This window comes from Vipera ursinii, assembly GCF_947247035.1.
Source record: "Vipera ursinii genome assembly, chromosome: 3".
NCBI lineage: Eukaryota > Metazoa > Chordata > Lepidosauria > Squamata > Viperidae > Vipera > Vipera ursinii.
Window position 1 is genome coordinate 31,486,782 of NC_139516.1, and position 18,649 is coordinate 31,505,430.

The window sequence follows — 18,649 nt, forward strand, 5'->3', positions numbered from 1 at the left end:
TATATCCAAATAACTATGGAGGACTACATCATTTGGCTGTACTTCCATAAATACTTATTTCAAAACTGCAGACCAATTAATATAGTGGGAATTACTTCTCTGCAGGTCAGAGAGTATGTCTGTGCTTACAAATGCAGGCTCTACAAATAGCCTAGATAGAGTGTTGGGATCTTGCTTGCAGCACAGTGAGGAAGAAGCAAACAAATGAAAAATGGATTGGAGAGGCGCTAAAACAATAAGGTTGAAGATTCTGGGATTCTCAGTATTCAAAGATGTATTTTAGATTAATTCCATCTTGATGAGAACAATTCTCTTGTTGATTTTCCTTAACTATGACCAGGTGAATTTTGCTTGCTATTTTAAACATCTCCATCTGCTCTACAGCTGCTACAATTCTAGGCAAACACCTGGCCTTTTCCATTTAAACAGTAAGTATTTAAAAGAGAGAAAGCACAAATGCAGACAATTTTACCTAGGTAGCAGCTGATTAAAAAATATACAATATGTCCTGCTTCAATATTTAGCATTTTAGCTATTATTTAATTTTGGTACTGTAAAGATTTCTTTAAAGAAAAAAATATATCAACACAAAGACTTCCTCTTTCACTGATTTGTATTATCTCTCATGTCAATATGTTCTTGGTAGTTTCAATGAACTGTCATATAACTACTATCAGCAATTACAAAACTGAAGAGAGGTGAGATGTGAATGTCCTAAATAAGGAGAAATTAATGATCACAAAGCCTTTTGGTGGACCTAACTTTAGCTAAGTCACTGTTGAACACAATCTAAAATTTTCACTTGAAGAACAAACGACCAGGCTCAAATCATTATATTTTAGCATCATCATGTGAAGATCTAATATCATACTAAGCTAAACCAAATTAACCCACATTACAGAGTAATTTTAAGTAAATGTCCCATCATAAACACATACTCAAAAGAATACAAGAATTTTCTTATAAACCATTCTTCAATCATTTAAATCAAACACAGAAAACCAGTTAAAGTCTAAACATAGTTTTGCATTCAAAAGATCCTGTATTTACTCCTTGGCATTTCAGGGTTGATCTGAGAAAGATTCCAATCTTAAAACCTGAAAAACCACAATTGGGCATTATAAATTCAATAATGCCCTGACATGGGACAAGCAACCATCTGTGTACTTCATACATCTAAGATTGAGATTTACATACATACATACATACATACATACATACATACGGAAACAGACAGAATTAAAGTGCTTGTTCCTTGTTTCTTTCCACACTTTTATATTGACTTCATAGGCAGCAATCTAAAAATTCAGCTTCAGCATGGATTCAGCCAAATGTTAAGGATTACCTTAACGCAGGGGTGTCAAACTGCTGGCTTGCGGGCCGGTTTCATCATACCGAAGCCGCACCCATCTGTTGCTGGCAATGCAAAAAGAGTTGCGCTATGTCACGACAGTCACAAGACGTGGCAAGTTTTACACCCATGCCTTAATGGGTTCATGCATTACATTCAGCCATAGTAATAATTTCCTATACTGGCCAGAGGATTGTACTAACTACTAGACAATGTCTGAGGGTATTTGCCAATTCAATGATACTATGATAATGTGGATTGTTTAGTTTTAATTGATCTAATATAAGCCCAGCTACTACAATCAGATAAATCATCATTATTGGATTAGACAATTTTGAACCTAAATTTCAGCTTATTTAATAAGACTTATTAAACAAGGCTGGTTTTATTTGCTGAATGAATCCTCTGCCTACAAACATTTCAGAAGAGAACCAATAATGTTTTTTAATTCTTTTGCACCTAGAAAAGCCAAATATATATGCAGCTCAACTTCAGATTATCTAAATATGCAGATACCGCATAATAGAAAAGAAGCTAGTAAACCATAATAAGTTACAATTACCATGCTTATTATTAAGGGTTATGGGACTATTAATGATATTGGCATCTGCTACAAGTCATAATGATGAAAAATTGCAAAATATGCATAATATCAGAATGCAAATCCTGGCTTTTTATAGTTGTATCTTAACACCTGTAGCAAGTAAAATGGTTTGTGCTATAACATGCATCACACTGTTTGTCCTCCCTTCTCCCCCGTCCCCAGAAATCTATGCTCAATAGAAACTCAGCTCGGTGATTCTCATCACACTTTCAGTAGCACATCCAATGCCTAGCTATTGGAAGAAGGATAGTTTGCCCACTATAGAAGAATGGGTGTTTAAAGTTTCGAATCTTGCAGAAATGTCTAAGATTTCTGCTTATTTGAAAGATCATTCACAGGAAAGATATATTTCAGTTTGGAGGAGATGGATAAATTATATTCAGAACAAATATGGGACTAAAAAGTTCCATTTAGCTTATGAGTAGATTTTAGTGGGATATTGTTATTGGTACTTTGTTTGTAGTTATGTTAAAGGGGAGTTAAAGCACATTATGAATTTGGTTAATTGTATATTATGCATATTTTTTATTTAGAATATGATTATTGTAACTATAATCCTGTACTTAGCTCTGGGAAGTGGGGGGGGGAAGTGGGTGGGTTTGGGGTGGGAGGGATTTGGGGATATATTGTAAAATTTTGTTTTTGTAAAACTCTTTAATAAAAAAAACTTGTAGAAGGGATTAAAAAAAACAGATACTCCAACAAGACATGATTTTCTAACATTATTTGTAAATTTGATCCTACATAATAAAAAAATAATTGGATATACAGCAGGTTATATTTTTCCACATAACACCCTAAAATAATGTCCATCTTGTCTCAGGATTTCAAAACCATCTTTCTGAGACTACAAACTGCTTGCAAACAAGACACTCTATTTGGTCACCAGGCAAGAATAAACTGCTCAACCAGGCAAGCAATTGATAAATTATAGTAAAAATCATTTTTATTTTTGGGTCACATACAAGTAAGAGTGTGCATAATAATGTATAAGATTTTTAGTACTTCTTTGACATCTTAGGACAGGGGTGTCAAACTGCCGGCCCACTGGCCGGATGCCTCATGGCAAAACCATGCCCATCCCATTGCCGGCAATGGGGAAAAAATCGCAATACGTCGCAACATGTCACGTGACATTGCGAGTTTGACACCCCTGTCTTAGAACTAGAATCTATGGCAGAAACAATACTACAGCTAAGAAAGAGCTGTATCTCAACCAACTTTAGGCAGTGTCATTATGTTAAAAATCTGAATATGGCTGTATAGAAGAATCAATTATGGCAGAAGATTTGCCCTATAGGAAATGGACTACTATAATACCAGATTTCATTCCATATAGACCGTGGGTGTCAAACTCACCATGTGACATGTCGCAACATATTGCGACTTTTTTTGCATTGCCGGAGCTGGGGTGGGTGCGGCCTCCATATGATGCAACCATCCTGCGGGCCGGCAGTTTGACACCCCTGATATAGACCAACAGGCAACTGACAGATAATAACTTCATCAGTACCAATGTAGAATGTAGCTGATCTAATGAACTCCAAACAAAAGACTCCATCTTCCATTTCTAATTCATGATAAGCTGTTTAGTTTTTGAAAATAATTTATTGGGCTTTTCCTATTTTCCACCCCACAAAATTAGAAACTGAATATAGTGAAATACAAGTAGCAATTTACTGAGTCATTATTGTAAAAAAAAATATCATTGCCCTAATTGGTATGGCACCCAAAAAGGGAGCCAGACCTACAGCAGTAGGCAGAAAAAAATGGGAAAGAAAGGAGAGCTATGCTGCTGGAATTGCCGCTAACATGCTTAATTCATCATATCTATTTTCAATATAAAGTTAATAAATTGGTACGCTAAAAATGTAGGCTTAAAAAGTTGAGTAAGTGGGACAGGCTTCCATAATCTTTTTCATTTAACAAGCCTATTTACCTTATTACTTATCTCAAAGCAAAAACCCTCCCCCATTCCCTCACCTCCCCAAATATATGTGTGTCTTCCACTATCTTTACACAAAGGATGGGGGGGGGAAGAAGGCCTGAATCTATATGCAGATATGAACCTTTCTCAATAAGACTCACCAACACTTAATGCTATTTTAAGAAGCAAACTTGCTCCCCAGGAAAATGTACAGCCAAATACAGCCTACTTTCTATCAGTGTATTCTGCTTCTTTCCTTGGAGCCACTGACAATCAAATGTTTTCATTAATTGTAACTTGCTGGATTTAGTTTGGCAGCAGAATCAAAAGGGGAGGAGGAGAGACTATCATATGTGAATGATGCAGATTCTTATTGTTTGCCTGGCTCGGTATACTTCCAGACTTTCTGGATAAAAGCAGTGACTTCTGCATGGCCTTGTTAAAAACTTGAAAACTGACACATGCTGAGTGTGTTAGCTGGTATGTCAGGAGAACATGTGGCAACTCCAGGCGGCCTCAAGCAAAAGCCGACTGCCTACAAAGAACTTCAACAGCTTGATCTCATCTTCCTCCCTATAGTTCAGAGCAAAAGATGGTTAGCATTTAGCTATATTAGTGCTGATGTTTCTGTACCTCCAGAGGAAACTGGGTGCAGGAGGAGCCTTTTTTACCCTTTCATAAAAGCCCTTGGAGCTTTCAGATGTAGCAGACATAAACAAAAATAGTAAGGCTTTGTTAGATATTTGCCTTAAAGATTACTATTGGATGAAATAATTACTATAACCCCAAATATGAGGATTAAAAGAAGCACTTGTTTGTTCTTTCAGCCTAGTAACTGATCCCTACAATGAAGAAAATTAGATTAGTCATACCTGGTCTATAAAACTCCAGACATCCACTAGATGCCAGGAGAATCTACCATCCATTGATCCTACATTAAATCTGTGAGAATACAGTAGCCCCAAATCACCAGCTTCATTCCCAAAGCAGAAGAACAGCATTGAGGCCTGTAACTTGCATCAGGATTAGGGATATCATGTTTGTATTGCAAAAAATCCAGATGACCTACTACATAACAACTTGTGTTTCTTTCCTACCATCTAATGTGTGCCTGGAGTTTTGCAGCCCATACCACAGATGTGAAAACAGTTAAGACAAACATTTCATCTGAATCACTCAATAGTTTCTATACTGAGCTACAGACTGGGTTAGAATGATAAAGCTATGTAACTTTAGATGCGAAATATCTTGTAAGCAATATCTATGACTAAATGTTTTGGGGATATATACAGTGGCTGTGGAGCGTAGCCTACAACATCATATCACATAATACAGTATAGCAGGGGAGATTTTATTTTTAGAAATGGATACAACTAATAATATAGGTCACGGGTGTCAAACTCACCGCATCAAGGGACATGTCATCACTTTTTTTGCATTGCCAGTGCTGGGTTGGGCACGGCCTCCATATGATGCAACCAGCATGCGGGTCAGCAGTTTGACACCCCTGCTACAGGTCTAGAATTTTTAAATCCAACATATATGACACACCTGCATCACACGCTGATGTAAGAATGCTATGGTGCACAGCCATCTAAATACCTATACAGCAGTTCACATGAGGTGTTTGCAGGCCCTAAACCAAGTTTCCACAAGGATCTATTTTAAGCCTTTTTAAAAATTCATAATTCTGACAACTCTCAGTGATCTTTAAAAGTGCTATTTCAATGCCAAGTAGATTTTACTGGCAAGCAGCCAGCAAGCCATATTACATAGTTTCTATTTTGCTAAACCCATCCCTCTGACATTACAGGATTTGCCAATAAATGTATTTTTCATAAAATACATTTCAGGCATTATTTAAGAAATATTCTAAACACAGAACTTGTGAACCTATTAGAAATAAAGATGGTTTCAACTGGTGCCATAGTATCAACATTGTCTTCTTTTAAATTGTGAAATTTAATCTTTCTCTAAGATAGTCTTCTGACAAGTGAAAAAACGGGAGTAACAAAGGTATCCCTCAAAAAAATCCAGAGAGGTATGCTACTGCCTCAACGAATGACACCAATAGTATATGAAATCTACTCTATCAGAGTCTGTTTTGTAAAACAGGACTTGTCTTATACATTTCCTACAAGGCCTATGCCATGCACAATTCACTTTGTTTTTTAAAGAATCTGGTGAACAAATATATGTATACAGAAAGAACAAAGATCATGTTTTGCTTAGGACAAATTTACTGTTCAACACATGGCCAAACTCACACAATAAATTAACTGTTTGGCAGCCACTGAACTAGTCCTGGAGCCAAACCAATTAAGGCTTTAATGTGATCTCAATTTCCTTTTTCTGAGAAAAAAAAAGAAATGGAAGGGAAAGGGGGGGAAGGGGAGGAGGTCAGTGAGAAAATCCCCCTTTGCTTTATAAATCCTTGCCAATCATCCCAGATAAACCTATCACCCACAGTTCTCAGATCTGCATTCGCACTCTTAAGCTCAAAGATGAGGCTACAGCTGAACACACATGGTGTTCAGTGTGTCTGACTCCTGCCATGTGTTTTCTATAGCTCCAACATTCAATCATTTAAAAAATATTTACAGAACTTGCCTTTAATCAAAAAAACATGCCCAGAGATAAAGCAAGCTTAGTCCAAATTGCTGTTTCTGTTACTGAAATGCCAGAAAACGCAGTGATGTCATCAGATAAATTTAGTTTCCGACCTTGGAAAGTTTTATGCGCCTAATACTCCATGTTAATAACTGAAGATGGGACAAGACTCTTAGGAGTCAAAAGTAGAGAAAACACAGAAAGTTATTCTGAGAAAATGACAGCCAAAAGAAAATGTTAATGTAATTGCTCTAAGAGTGATGAAGAAATGAAAGAATAGAAGAAAAAACAATTCTACTGATGCTTACTCTTTTAAAAAAAGCATAGAGTAATTCAGTTTGCATGAGGGGACACAATTATTTCTATCGAAGAATTAAGAGGGCCTAATTTCACTTCAATATCATCAAGTACTGAAAGGCTGTTTGCTCGGATATTTAAAGATCTCTACATAATAAAGACTGAAATCAATGGTTTATAAAAAGGAATCTAGAATATTCCATATTCAATAGATCAATCCTTTCTCTTATAAAGGTCAGCTTAATTATTGCAAAGCTAAGTTTAAATAACTGAATGTAACATCTTGAGTACAGTATCAATTTTTCCTCAGAAAATTTCCTTCATTTCATACATGGTGGAGTGGTTTCCTATGTGGAGACTGATGGGAGAAGTACAACAGACTTTCTACATCACTGTAGCTCTGTTAATCACTCTTTTAGTGAAGCTCAATAATCAGTCCCATAACTTGGACAATATTAAGAACAACAAAGTATCTCATACCAACAATGGGAAAGTGTGACTATTAATACATAAATCTCCATATTTGGAAACAGTGATCATTCAAAGCTTAGTTCAAATATCATAACTTGTTCTGACATAATTTCAGATTAGTCTATTATAAACCATGGTTTAGGACTTAGCATGTTTGAACCTAGCCTACTGCAGCTGATACAACAAACCATGGTTAAGGCAGTCTTAGTGAGAAATCTGACTTGACCCAGTAATATGAAAAATAGAAATATTTTATAAGATACATCAGCTACAAATGAGAAATGAATTTGCTCTTAAGAACATGAGCAAAAGGAAAGAGCAAAAAGAAACACTAATGATTTATAAATGTGTCAGTACACATATGCAACTTAAATAAAGTCCAAATTTTAAATTATTTTGAGATCATTATTGACATCTTCAGCAGTGTTATTTCAAATGAATGAAAGATTAAACATAAAATAAAGGACACTAAATATTTACTTTAGTTAGCTACTTATGAAGGAATCAGCAAAGCAATGGAAAATATTTAAATTCTAAAATACTTGTTGATTTTAGATCTGGCATCCTATGAGATAATCTTATGATGGCAATCACTATGTTCCTCATCAAGCCCTTTCTAAAAGTTCAACTCTAGTCACAGCCATTTAATGAGGGTAGAAGCAACAAGTAAATCATACTCAAGGAAAGGTCAACAGCATTCTTCTGTCCTGGATTAGGAATTTTCTGGATTTAAGTAGTAGAGTTCAATGGCAGAAGGGTCTACAAAAATAAGTAAATTAATAACAAGAAACAAGATGACCAGAGCTGTGAACTGAATGAAAGAAACTCAACAATAGATGCAAGGGCAACTTGGACATTATACAATATTATCCATAAATAAAACAGGTTTCAGAGGACACCTATAACTAGTTGTTTTTCCGAAAGTAACAAGAACATAAAACCAGCTTTATGCAGGTAACGAGCTGAGATTAGGAGCACTCTCTTAAAGGAGTGCTCCTAATCTCAGCTTGTTGCCTATATAAAAGACACCTGTCCACAGAAGCAATCAATCAATCAATCAATCAGATTCCAAACTCTCCACCATGACCAAGACCAAAGAGATGTTAGGGACAAGATTTTAGACCTAAACAAGGCTGAAATGGGCTACAAGACTTGTGAGAAGCTGAGAACAGTTGGTGCAATTATTTGCAAATGGAAGAAGCACAAAATAACTGTCCATCTCCCTTGGTCTGGGGCTCCATGCAAGATCTTACCTCATGGAGTTTCAATGATCATGAGAACATTGAAGAATTAGTCCAGAACTACACAGGAAGATCTTGTCAATGATCTCAAGGCAGCTGGGACCATAGTCACCAAGAAAACAATTGGTAACACACTATGCCGTGAAGGACTGAAATCCTGCAGCACCTGCAAGGTCCCCCTGCTCAAGAAAACACATATACAGGCCCATCTGAAGTTTGGCAATGAACATCTGAATGATTCAGAGAACTGGGTGAAAGTGTTGTGGTCAGATGAGACTAAAATCAAGCTCTTTGGCATCAATTTAACTTGCCATGTTTGGAGGAGGAGGAATGCTGCCTACGACTCCAAGAACACCATCCCACCATCAAACACGGAGGTGGAAACATTATGCTCTGGGGGTGTTTTTCTGTAAGGGGACAGGACAACTTCACCAGATCAAAGAGACTATGGACAAGGCTATGTACCATCAAATCTTGGGTGAGAATCTCTTTCCTCAGCCAGGGCATTGAAAGTGGGCTGTGGATGGGTATTCCAGCATGACAATGACCCAAAACACTCAACCAAGGCAACAAAGGAGTAGCTCAAGAAGAAGCACATTGAGGTCTTGGAGTGGCCTAGCCAGTCTCCAGATCTTAATCCCATAGAAAATCTATGGAGGGAGCTGAAGGTTCGAACTGCCAAATGTCAGCCTTGAAATCTTAATGACTTGGAGAGGATCTGCAAAGAAGAGTGGGACAAGATCCCTATGTAGTGTGGTAGGTATACGTAAGCCCCTTGATGATCTTTGTTGGGCTTGGGAGTTGTATGGTCAAGCCAATTCAGAATCCATATGTAAAGCCAGGAGTACAAACTAAAACCAGGAAATCAAAACATATTTCAGAAGAAAGCAATGACAAACTACTTCTATACTGTTGCCAAGAAAACTACATGGGTGTCTCCATGAAATCAAGAGTCTGACTTGCCTAGTAGATTTGAATTTATATTTTAAACACACAGCTTTCCTTAATATCCACTTTAATTTTATTTCCACCTGTTTCTTTCCAAAGCTACTATGTTGTTCATTTTTGTTATTATATATAATAATCTGAAAAGACCAGAAAAAGCGACCTTATGATATCCCAATTTAATCTTACAATCAGACTATTTTACCAAATTGCTGAACCATCAATATTAAGTTAGGCAATGAAGCAGAATAATTATGCAATATTGCCTAAATATTACGCTTGACTATTAATTAAACAGTAATGGACAAAGTGGACTGCCCTGACTGGTTTCACACTAGAACTCAATTCATTTATAAATTAATTTGCAAACTTGCCATTTTTCTTGTTGTTGGTTGTGAATAGTAAATTGCAACCCATTTAACCAAAGTAGGCAAAATCCATACCTACACATGACTTGCTTTAGCTTTAGGAAGTTAATCTGAACTACAACAAAAGCTTTTTTAGGTATCCAAAGATTAAAACAGCAGAATCCAATCAATCTTGAGCTGTATCCAATATATATATTAGTAATATATATTATCTAATGCTTATCTGTTTCTAATAGCTGTGGTGTCTTAAAAGACTAACGTACTTATTTTCACATAAGCTTTCATAGATCAGATGCATGAAGTACAGTCCTGGGATGGGGATATTATTATACATGTAAACATCTGTTGGGGAAGATTCCCACAGCTGTGTCAAATCTCTTCCATGGTATTGCCAAGAAAACAACTTGGACATGTCCATGAAGTCATCAGTAGTAGAATTCAGTTCAAAGGAGATTTACTATTTATTACCTACTGTGAATATCGGGAGGCATTTGGCTGGCTGCTGTTGGAAACAAGGCGTAGGGTTAAATGGACTTTGGTCTGATCCAGCAAAGCAAATTATATGTTGTTAAAAGCTGTCTGGCAAGACTCACAAATGGATAATTATGTCAGAACTAATACTAAGAAAGCCACATTTCCAGGAACAGGAAGGTACCACTGGGATGCATCACTATGAATCTTGATGCCCCCAGGATGGTAATGCAATACAGATACTGAGTTTTTCTCTGTGTATTTCCCTGCACTAGTTTGGCAATCATTATTATAGTTTCCCAACCTAAGATATTCACAGGCACAGAAAAAGTTTAAACACAGAATGGAAACATTACAAACATGCTAATGTTCCTTTTATTTGCTTTTAAGCTCAAACAATTGAGTAAAGAATCCTATAGTATTAGCCTTCAATAAAGGAAAACAAAACTTGCCAAACCTTAAGAATCTAAAGTAAATTCTTATTCAATTGCCAGACAGACAAACTTTGCACAACCATCACAAAGAGAAACAAGTTTTTATTTATTCTCACTGGGTTTTTTATCAAAGGTAGGAGGTTTTTTTAAGTTGATTTCAAGCCCAGAGGCAGTATCTTTTTAAGCGCCAACTGCATCACATGAACACTGACTTGTAATGAATATTCAAGTTTTAAAAAGTTTTCTTTAAGGAAAGCTACTTGAATGCTCTTGAACCTTTCTTTATTGTCATCTTTAGAGAGGATCTTTCTTTTTTTATGCCTATCAATAGTAAGTTCCTAAAGCAACCAAAGTAGTACAGGGAATAGAATGCTGGATCTAGATTTGAGCAATCCAGCTTTAATCTACTGCACAGATCAGAAAACCATTTGGTAACTATGTGTCTATCATATTTTTTCTCAATTGACTATAGTATAATTAAGATCAACTGTGAATCTAGGATTCTCAAAGAAAGATTACAATACAAATAAAATAACCTTTTCATTAAAATCTAATAAAATTCTTATTTGAACTCCCATGGGAGCACATTCAATTTATGAAAGATTTATGGCAGCACGATACTAGCGCTAATCATAATTAACAAAATCACCATAGTTACTTGTCTGAGATCAGGACTAGAGAGTCGGCAAGTTTCAAATGACTTGATTAATACCAAAAATATTTCTGACGTTATATTAACAGAGATGGAAATAACATCTAGGAAATGGAAAATGTTTCAAATCCACTCTCGTTTCTAATTCCTTAAGAAGTCAGATTATTAACCACAAAAATGATATTTAATTAGACCTTTTTAGATTTCAGCCACTGAATTGTGAAAAAGGGAAAAAACAGTTTTAAATAGAATATAAAGCTATTCGGAAAACTATTACTGTAACAGGAAAACAAATATAGAAATATTCTGAAAATTACTTTAAAGTATCCTCTTTTGGGGAGGAAGAAGATAGGAGTACTGGACAAAGAAGGAACCCCCTTATAATGACACATGCAACAGCAAGAATGGGAACATTTCTACAGATGTTGGGAAACCCTAACAAACGGGAGGAAGAAATAGATGTGGCTTGATTTAAGAGAAAATAGGATACAGAAAGCCAAGATGTTGTGTTTTGAACTTTCAGGAATGGATACAAGAATTTTCACAAGAAGAACTATGCTACTTTACTGCATCAAACAAAGAATTTAGTGCATATTCCAAATGCAAGCAGAATTGTTGAGGCATTTATGGAATAAATAGGACTAAATTTACCTAAAATGCATGGAATTGCAATTGTTTTTAACAATACTATTTTATTGCTTAAATGTACAAAAAGCAAGCACAGTGCTCATTCCAAAGAGCATTAACAGACAACAACGTAATCTGAATTATTTCTATACTTGTTCACATCAGTAGTGGGGAAAGATGGTCAATGGTCAGCTAAGTGAATAGAAACACACCTGCTAATAAATTCTATTCAGGAATTTCATGTCAAAAAGAAGAGATATGTAACTTTCTACTGAATCCTAATAATGGCATATTAAGTAGTCTTATCCTTTTTGGCCATAGCAAAATAAACTACATATAACGTTTACCTCTCACTAATGTCTGCAAAAGGGTCAAATTTGAAAAGTTTCAAGCAGAAAACATTCAATTTCTTGTTCCAAAGAGTTGCCTCAATTTCAAAATATGTTGTTTGTATCTTTCTGGAAGTGTTTTAAATTCAAAACTAAGCTGTTTTTGAAATATTTTTAGAATGGGTCAGAACGGCAAATAAGAGTACTACAATGTCTCTGTACTCTTAATAGTTTTTAGAACAGATGGGTGTCTACTACAATGTAGGGATGAACTGTTCTTCAGCACAACCTTTGATATAACCATGATTTAAGTGACCACTGCACTGAAGAACGACTTGAAGATCTGTGTCCACTAAAGGAAGTGGAAGGAAGGAAGTACTACTGATATGCAAGTTAGGAAAAATAGAAAGGAAAAGAGGTACAGTATAAACACCAAATCACTAATACACAGGAAACGGATCTTACAAAATATACAGATAAGTTAACTCTGCCTAAATTGCTATGTTCAGGAAGTAAATCAAGGAAAATAGTGATAACAGAATGATAGGATAGTATTTATCTAAGAACCTTTCTAGAATTAAAATGTAAAATCCCTAATTATCTAATAAAAGATCAACTAGGAATAGTCACTAAACTAGGAAATGGAACGAATGTAATGCTAAGTTTTGTAAAACTAGATTAAATAAATATAAATGGATCAGATTAACATATTTTCTGGGAAAACTAGGGAAGATGTATTAGAGAAAATTATCAGTACTCATAAAGACAACCTTTCCTGTAGAATGTAATGCAAAATATGATTTTGCAAATGTTTCCCCCAATAACCTTTGAATGTTAAGTATAATATATGCTTGGAATTACCCAAATCTTGGACTTTTAAAGTGGATAAAGGCTCCCACATTCTAAGCAAATTTTATAAACCTGGGAAATAGCTAGGAGGTTGATGGATCAGAAATTGACCCATAAATAGTGTGTGGTAATAGGAAGTAGAGAGCAAGATTACTGATCAGATTGGAACAGGAATTAAGTCTGAGCAAAGCAATTTCTCAGTGGTGCAAAGGAGTAACAAAAAATCTCTAAGAATTCAGTAAATGGGAAAATGAGCATCACTGCAGGAAGCAATATATACCCATATAAAATGTCATACATAATGGGAGAACAATCTTTCACACATATGTTAATGGAATAAGGAAAATGATTATAGGATAAAATGGATGTGTACCAAACATCTAGCCTATATATGCTTATTCCACACTGGCAAACACATATGGGACATCAGTAGAAAATTATAGTTTTAGAAAACCACTAGTATAATACTTTTATTTAAATTCAATTAATAGTATTTGAATATCATTGCAATTCTGGTAAACATCAAAAAGAATATAACTCCTAAACATGCTGATGATTCATGTTAAAATAAAGCACAGAAGTAAAATTAAGCACAGAATTAAAATGTGGAATTTAACAATGGCCAGCCATTTTGATACCTTGAAAAGATAAATCTATAAAAGACAGTGCTAGCAATTGCTAGTAATCATAATAGCTCAGTATCACTTACATTGTTAAAAGAACTGTGCTTTTCAATGTAGCTACCAAAATGCCACTCCTCCCATATTTTATTTATGTATTACTCAAAAACAAGTGGTTAGCCACTGTGTAAACAGAATGCTGAATTGTACAGAGTTTTGGTTTGATCTAGCAAGGGTTCTCTAATGTTATATATTTCTAAATTATTAGGCTTGCAACATAGGTATTGCAGTCTTTTAACTTTTTCATAAAATGCAAGCAAAATTGTGAAGCCAATTATAGCATGCCAACTATACTGATTATATATTTATGCAGATCTTTCAGAAATTGACTTGCTGTATATTACAAGATCAGGTAATGACAGCTTTTCTGTTCATAAGGCAATTTTTGTATCAGATGATTAGACTGGTAGGCACAAGAGAAAGAGAAAGAAAGCCAATATCCCCCATATTTGAGGGAAATGTGTGGGGCTATTCTGCAGACACTTAATGAGTAAATTCAGCATGGTTTCAAATGTAATATCCAACTTAAAAGTGCAGGATTATTGATTACCTGATGTATTATGACTTTAAGCTGCCTTAAGAGTTTTGCCATAAAATGTAGCATATAAGTGTCTGAAATGGACAAATAAAATTAGCAAAATAGTCCTCTATTTTGATTCGCTAAGTCTTGCATAAATAAAAATTGCTGTCTCAGAGCACCACAAAGAATTATGACACTATACATGTAAGATCAAAACTTTGGTATAAATCATTTTCCTCTAGTCAGGCATATTTCAACAATCTTAGGCTACAAAACTGATGATCCTCAACCAGTTGGCAATATTGTCTGGAGATGAACAACTTTGACCACTGAATGATTTCAGGTTGTAACGCTGGAATAAATCACACTATGGAACAATGATGAATAAATTTTACAATCATTTGAGCATAATGCTATTAAAGACTGCTGAATATAAGATGATTAACAAGTTTGTTTTTAAAATAAATTTTAAAGCCACCTGAGCTGATGGAATAGTACAATAGTACACACTGTACTCCCTCCAAAAATGCATTAATTTTTCTTTCTACTATGGTTTCAGTGAGTAACATGCTGATTTTAATCTATGGTACTAATAAAGAACTAATAACCTGATTTCTGTGGATTTATGTACAACTTAAAATATTGTCATTTTTCATGATTTATTTTCCATACTCAAAATGAATGAAAACTCATAACTTCCTTCCACTGAGAAAATAGCATGGAAGAAGATAAATTTGAAACACAAACACACCACAAAACGCCATAATTAAAGGTGAAACGTGTAAATTTAAATCTAGGACAGGCAATGTTATTTAAAGCTTCAATATTTTATCATTCTCAAACAACAAGATGGGAATATTTAAGATCACATTTACCTGAGCTGTTCAAAACTAGTAACACTGAACCCAACAGCAAGATTTCTCTACTGGAAATGAAGCATTTTTAATGTTTCCAGGCATTCCCAATAGTAATCTGTTCCAAAAGTAATTCAGCTCTGTAACGCTAATACAAATGCTTCTTACATATTTATTTAATAAAGCTGATTATTCCACAAAGCAGGCATCTTTTTACTGTTGGAGTATTATTGAGGAGAAACAATTCCACAGTAATTAACTGTCAAGAGTGAAAAATGCAGGGTCAATGCCTAGTTTATATTTTAGCAAATCAATTCTAAAAATCAGTTCTTTATTGAACTATTTTCTTTCTGATTTCCCACTACTGTCACAGAAACATATACCAGCACAATCCAAAATATTAGATAACCCAATCTATAAACAAATCAAGAAAATAAAAGACTTCTACAAAAACTGTTCATGGTGAAAGAATGAAGGACGAAAGGTTTCTCAGATGAGGAGTACCAAAAAGCAATTAAGCAAAATCCTAAACGGGTTTGCAGAAAATAAGAAACTACCATTTAGAAAAAGAGAAGGCGCTGCTTACCTGATATAAACTGGGTCCTACAGAGCAGACTTCCTAACTAAGTTAAACCCCCAGATGTGTTGGGACTACAAGGCCCATCATCCTCATTGGAGGGCGAAGGGAAGTATAATGCACACCTCCTCCATAAGCCGCCAAGTTGGGGATAGGCTGGTGTAAGTGAACGTGGAAACTATTCAGAAGGAAGGGGGAGGGAAGAAGTAACAAGAGAACAGAGGACGGCGAAAAGAAGGTCCAGGAGTAAGGAAGGATACGCAGCGTTATTCCAACCACAAAGGTAAAAAAGAAGCAAAGGAAGAGTGGTGGAAAAAAGGGAAATCCATGGCCGGCTAGCAGCGGAACAGGGGAGCGAAAGTGTGCGCACGTTGCCTGGGCAATGTCAGAGGGAGACAAGTCCCCCCCCCCACCCAGCCTGCCGCAGCCACGTCTACGGAGAATTAAGCCCCTTTCTGGGGTTGCAGCTTTCAAAGCCTCCACAGAGCTCGGCGTCGCTCGGGCTTGTGGTCCTAAGGACGTGGGAAACGCTAAGTGAGAGGAAAAGGGAGGAGGAGGAGGAGGATCTTACACTGAGAAGCTCCCGGAATGCCCACCATCGCCGATCCGGCCGAGGCGACGAACACCAGCGCCAGCAAGAAAGCAGCGACGCCCCCCCGGCCCCGCGCTAGGCCTTTGTCTAAACCCCACCCCTTCCCGAGACGTCACTTGCTCCTCCCATCTCGGTCTGCCTCGAGGGGCGGCGGTTGGTTTTGCGCTCTTGCAGTTTTTTTTTCTGTGTGTGTGGGGGGGGATCCAGGTGGGGCTTCCCAGCGCCAAAAGGGGCGACTGACTCGTGTCCCTGAAACCGCATTTTCTTCCGAGGAGTTTGCCTGTCCTGAGTTCAGTTGAACTTTCCTTCCCCAAGAAGGACTACGAACTTTTAGGCGTTTTAGACGCGGAAATTAATTCCTAACGAAATGTATTGTTGGATAACACGGCCATGAGGCACTACCTAGGCCAGAGGTAGGTAACCTCGGCTCTTTTATGACTCATGGACTTCAACTCCCAGAATTCCTGAGCCAGCATAGCTGGCTCAGGAATTCTGGGAGTTGAAGTCCATGAGTCATAAAAGAGCCGAGGTTGCCTACCCCTGACCTAGGCGACCTTAGGTGATCTTGGAAAGCTAAATGTTTAGTATTTTATTACTTGTTATCCTTTTGATTATTTACTATACTGTTATTTTTTAATTTACATCGCGTAGGTGAGATAGGTGGCTATGTAAGTTTAAATAAATACAACAGGTTGGGACTTGGTTAGTACTTGGATGGGAGACCACAAGGAAATATCAGGACTGTTGGCTAGATTGGAAAAGCATGAGGGAATAAAGGGATAGGCAAACTAAAAGGACCGGTCCACAAAGTTCAGCAGCAAGAACTTGACTCAAAAGAGGACTACCCCTGTTATTTACTTATTTATTTATTTATTTATTTATTAGTTTTTATAAACCGCCCTTCTCCCGAGGGACTCGGGGCGGTGTACAGAGGAAGGACGAAGAATACAGACCGAACAATAAAATAATAAGAAACACTAATGAACACAAACTGGGACCCCAATTAACGCTATCATGCCAGGCCAGCCTGCTGGAACAAAAAAGTTTTTAAGTCGCGACGGAAGGTACGGAGGTCAGGGGCCATCCGGATTTCGGTAGGTAAGGTGTTCCAGAGGGCTGGCGCACCCACTGAGAATGCCCTCCCCCTGGGGGCCACCAGCCGACATTCCTTGAGCGGTGGCACCCTGAGGAGGCCCTCTCTGTGGGAGCGCACAGGACGGTGGGGTGCTGACATCGGCAGAAGGTGCTCCCGTAGGTAGTCCGGACCCATGCCATGTAGGGCTTTGAATGTCATTGTTAGCACCTTGAACTTCACACGGAAGGCAACCGGAAGCCAGTGCAGCGCACGGAGGAGAGGTGTGATATGGGAGTATCGGGAGGCTCCCAAGAGTGTCCGTGCCGCCGCACTTTGCACCAGTTGAAGCTTCCGAGTGGATCTCAAGGGCAGCCCCATGTAGAGAGCGTTACAATAGTCTAGGCGAGATGTCACAAGGGCATGGGTGACTGTACGTAAGGAATCCAGGTCTAGATAAGGCCGTAGTTGGCGAACTAGTCGAACCCGGGAGAAGGCCCCCTTGGTCACAGCTCCAATGTGGTCTTCCAGGGAGAGCTGCGAGTCTAGGAGGACACCCAGGTTGCGGGCCCTATCAGCAGGGGGAAGTAACTTGTCCCCAATGTTAAGCAGTGGGACGTTCTGAATCTCCTGGCTTGCCGGTACGTACAGCCATTCAGTCTTGTCCGGGTTCAGTTGAAGCCTGTTTCTCCCCATCCATTCCCGGACCGCTTTCAGGCAGCGGGACATCACGTCTAGGACATCACTGATATTGTTAGGAGTTGAGATAAAAAGCTGGGTGTCATCAGCATACTGATGGTACCCTACTCCAAAACTGCGAATGATCTCACCCAGCGGTTTCATGTAGATGTTGAACAGGAGAGGCGAGAGGACCGACCCCTGAGGGACTCCGCAAGCGAGAGGCCTCGGGGTCGACCTCTGTCCCCCTGTCAGCACCGACTGCGAGCGACCCTGGAGAAAGGAGGAGAACCAACGCAGAACCGTGCCTCCCACTCCCAGTCCCCTGAGGCGTCGCAGCAAGATACCATGGTCGATGGTATCGAAAGCCGCCGAGAGGTCTAATAAGACTAGGACAGAGGAATGGCCCCTGTCCCGGGCTCTCCAGAGATCATTCATCAGAGCGACCAATGCCGTCTCCGTGCTGTAGCCCGGCCTGAAACCCGATTGGTACGGGTCTA

General features: G+C 37.7%; 1 protein-coding gene across 3 annotated transcripts in view; it reads right to left on the bottom strand.

Annotated features, from left to right (window-relative positions):
• CBFA2T2 (CBFA2/RUNX1 partner transcriptional co-repressor 2) overlaps window positions 1-16,464 on the bottom strand; it is an 87,498-nt gene extending 71,034 nt beyond the window's left edge. For 2 of the 3 annotated variants that reach the window (XM_083359249.1, XM_083359248.1), the window contains exon 1: window positions 16,379-16,464. In XM_083359249.1, coding sequence (XP_083215375.1) covers window positions 16,379-16,406 — 28 coding nt within the window. In that variant the 5' untranslated portion in view covers window positions 16,407-16,464. The remainder of the gene's footprint in view (window positions 1-16,378) is intronic. The other variant, XM_083359251.1, reaches the window with a different exon arrangement.
• Between the last annotated feature and the right edge of the window lie 2,185 nt (window positions 16,465-18,649).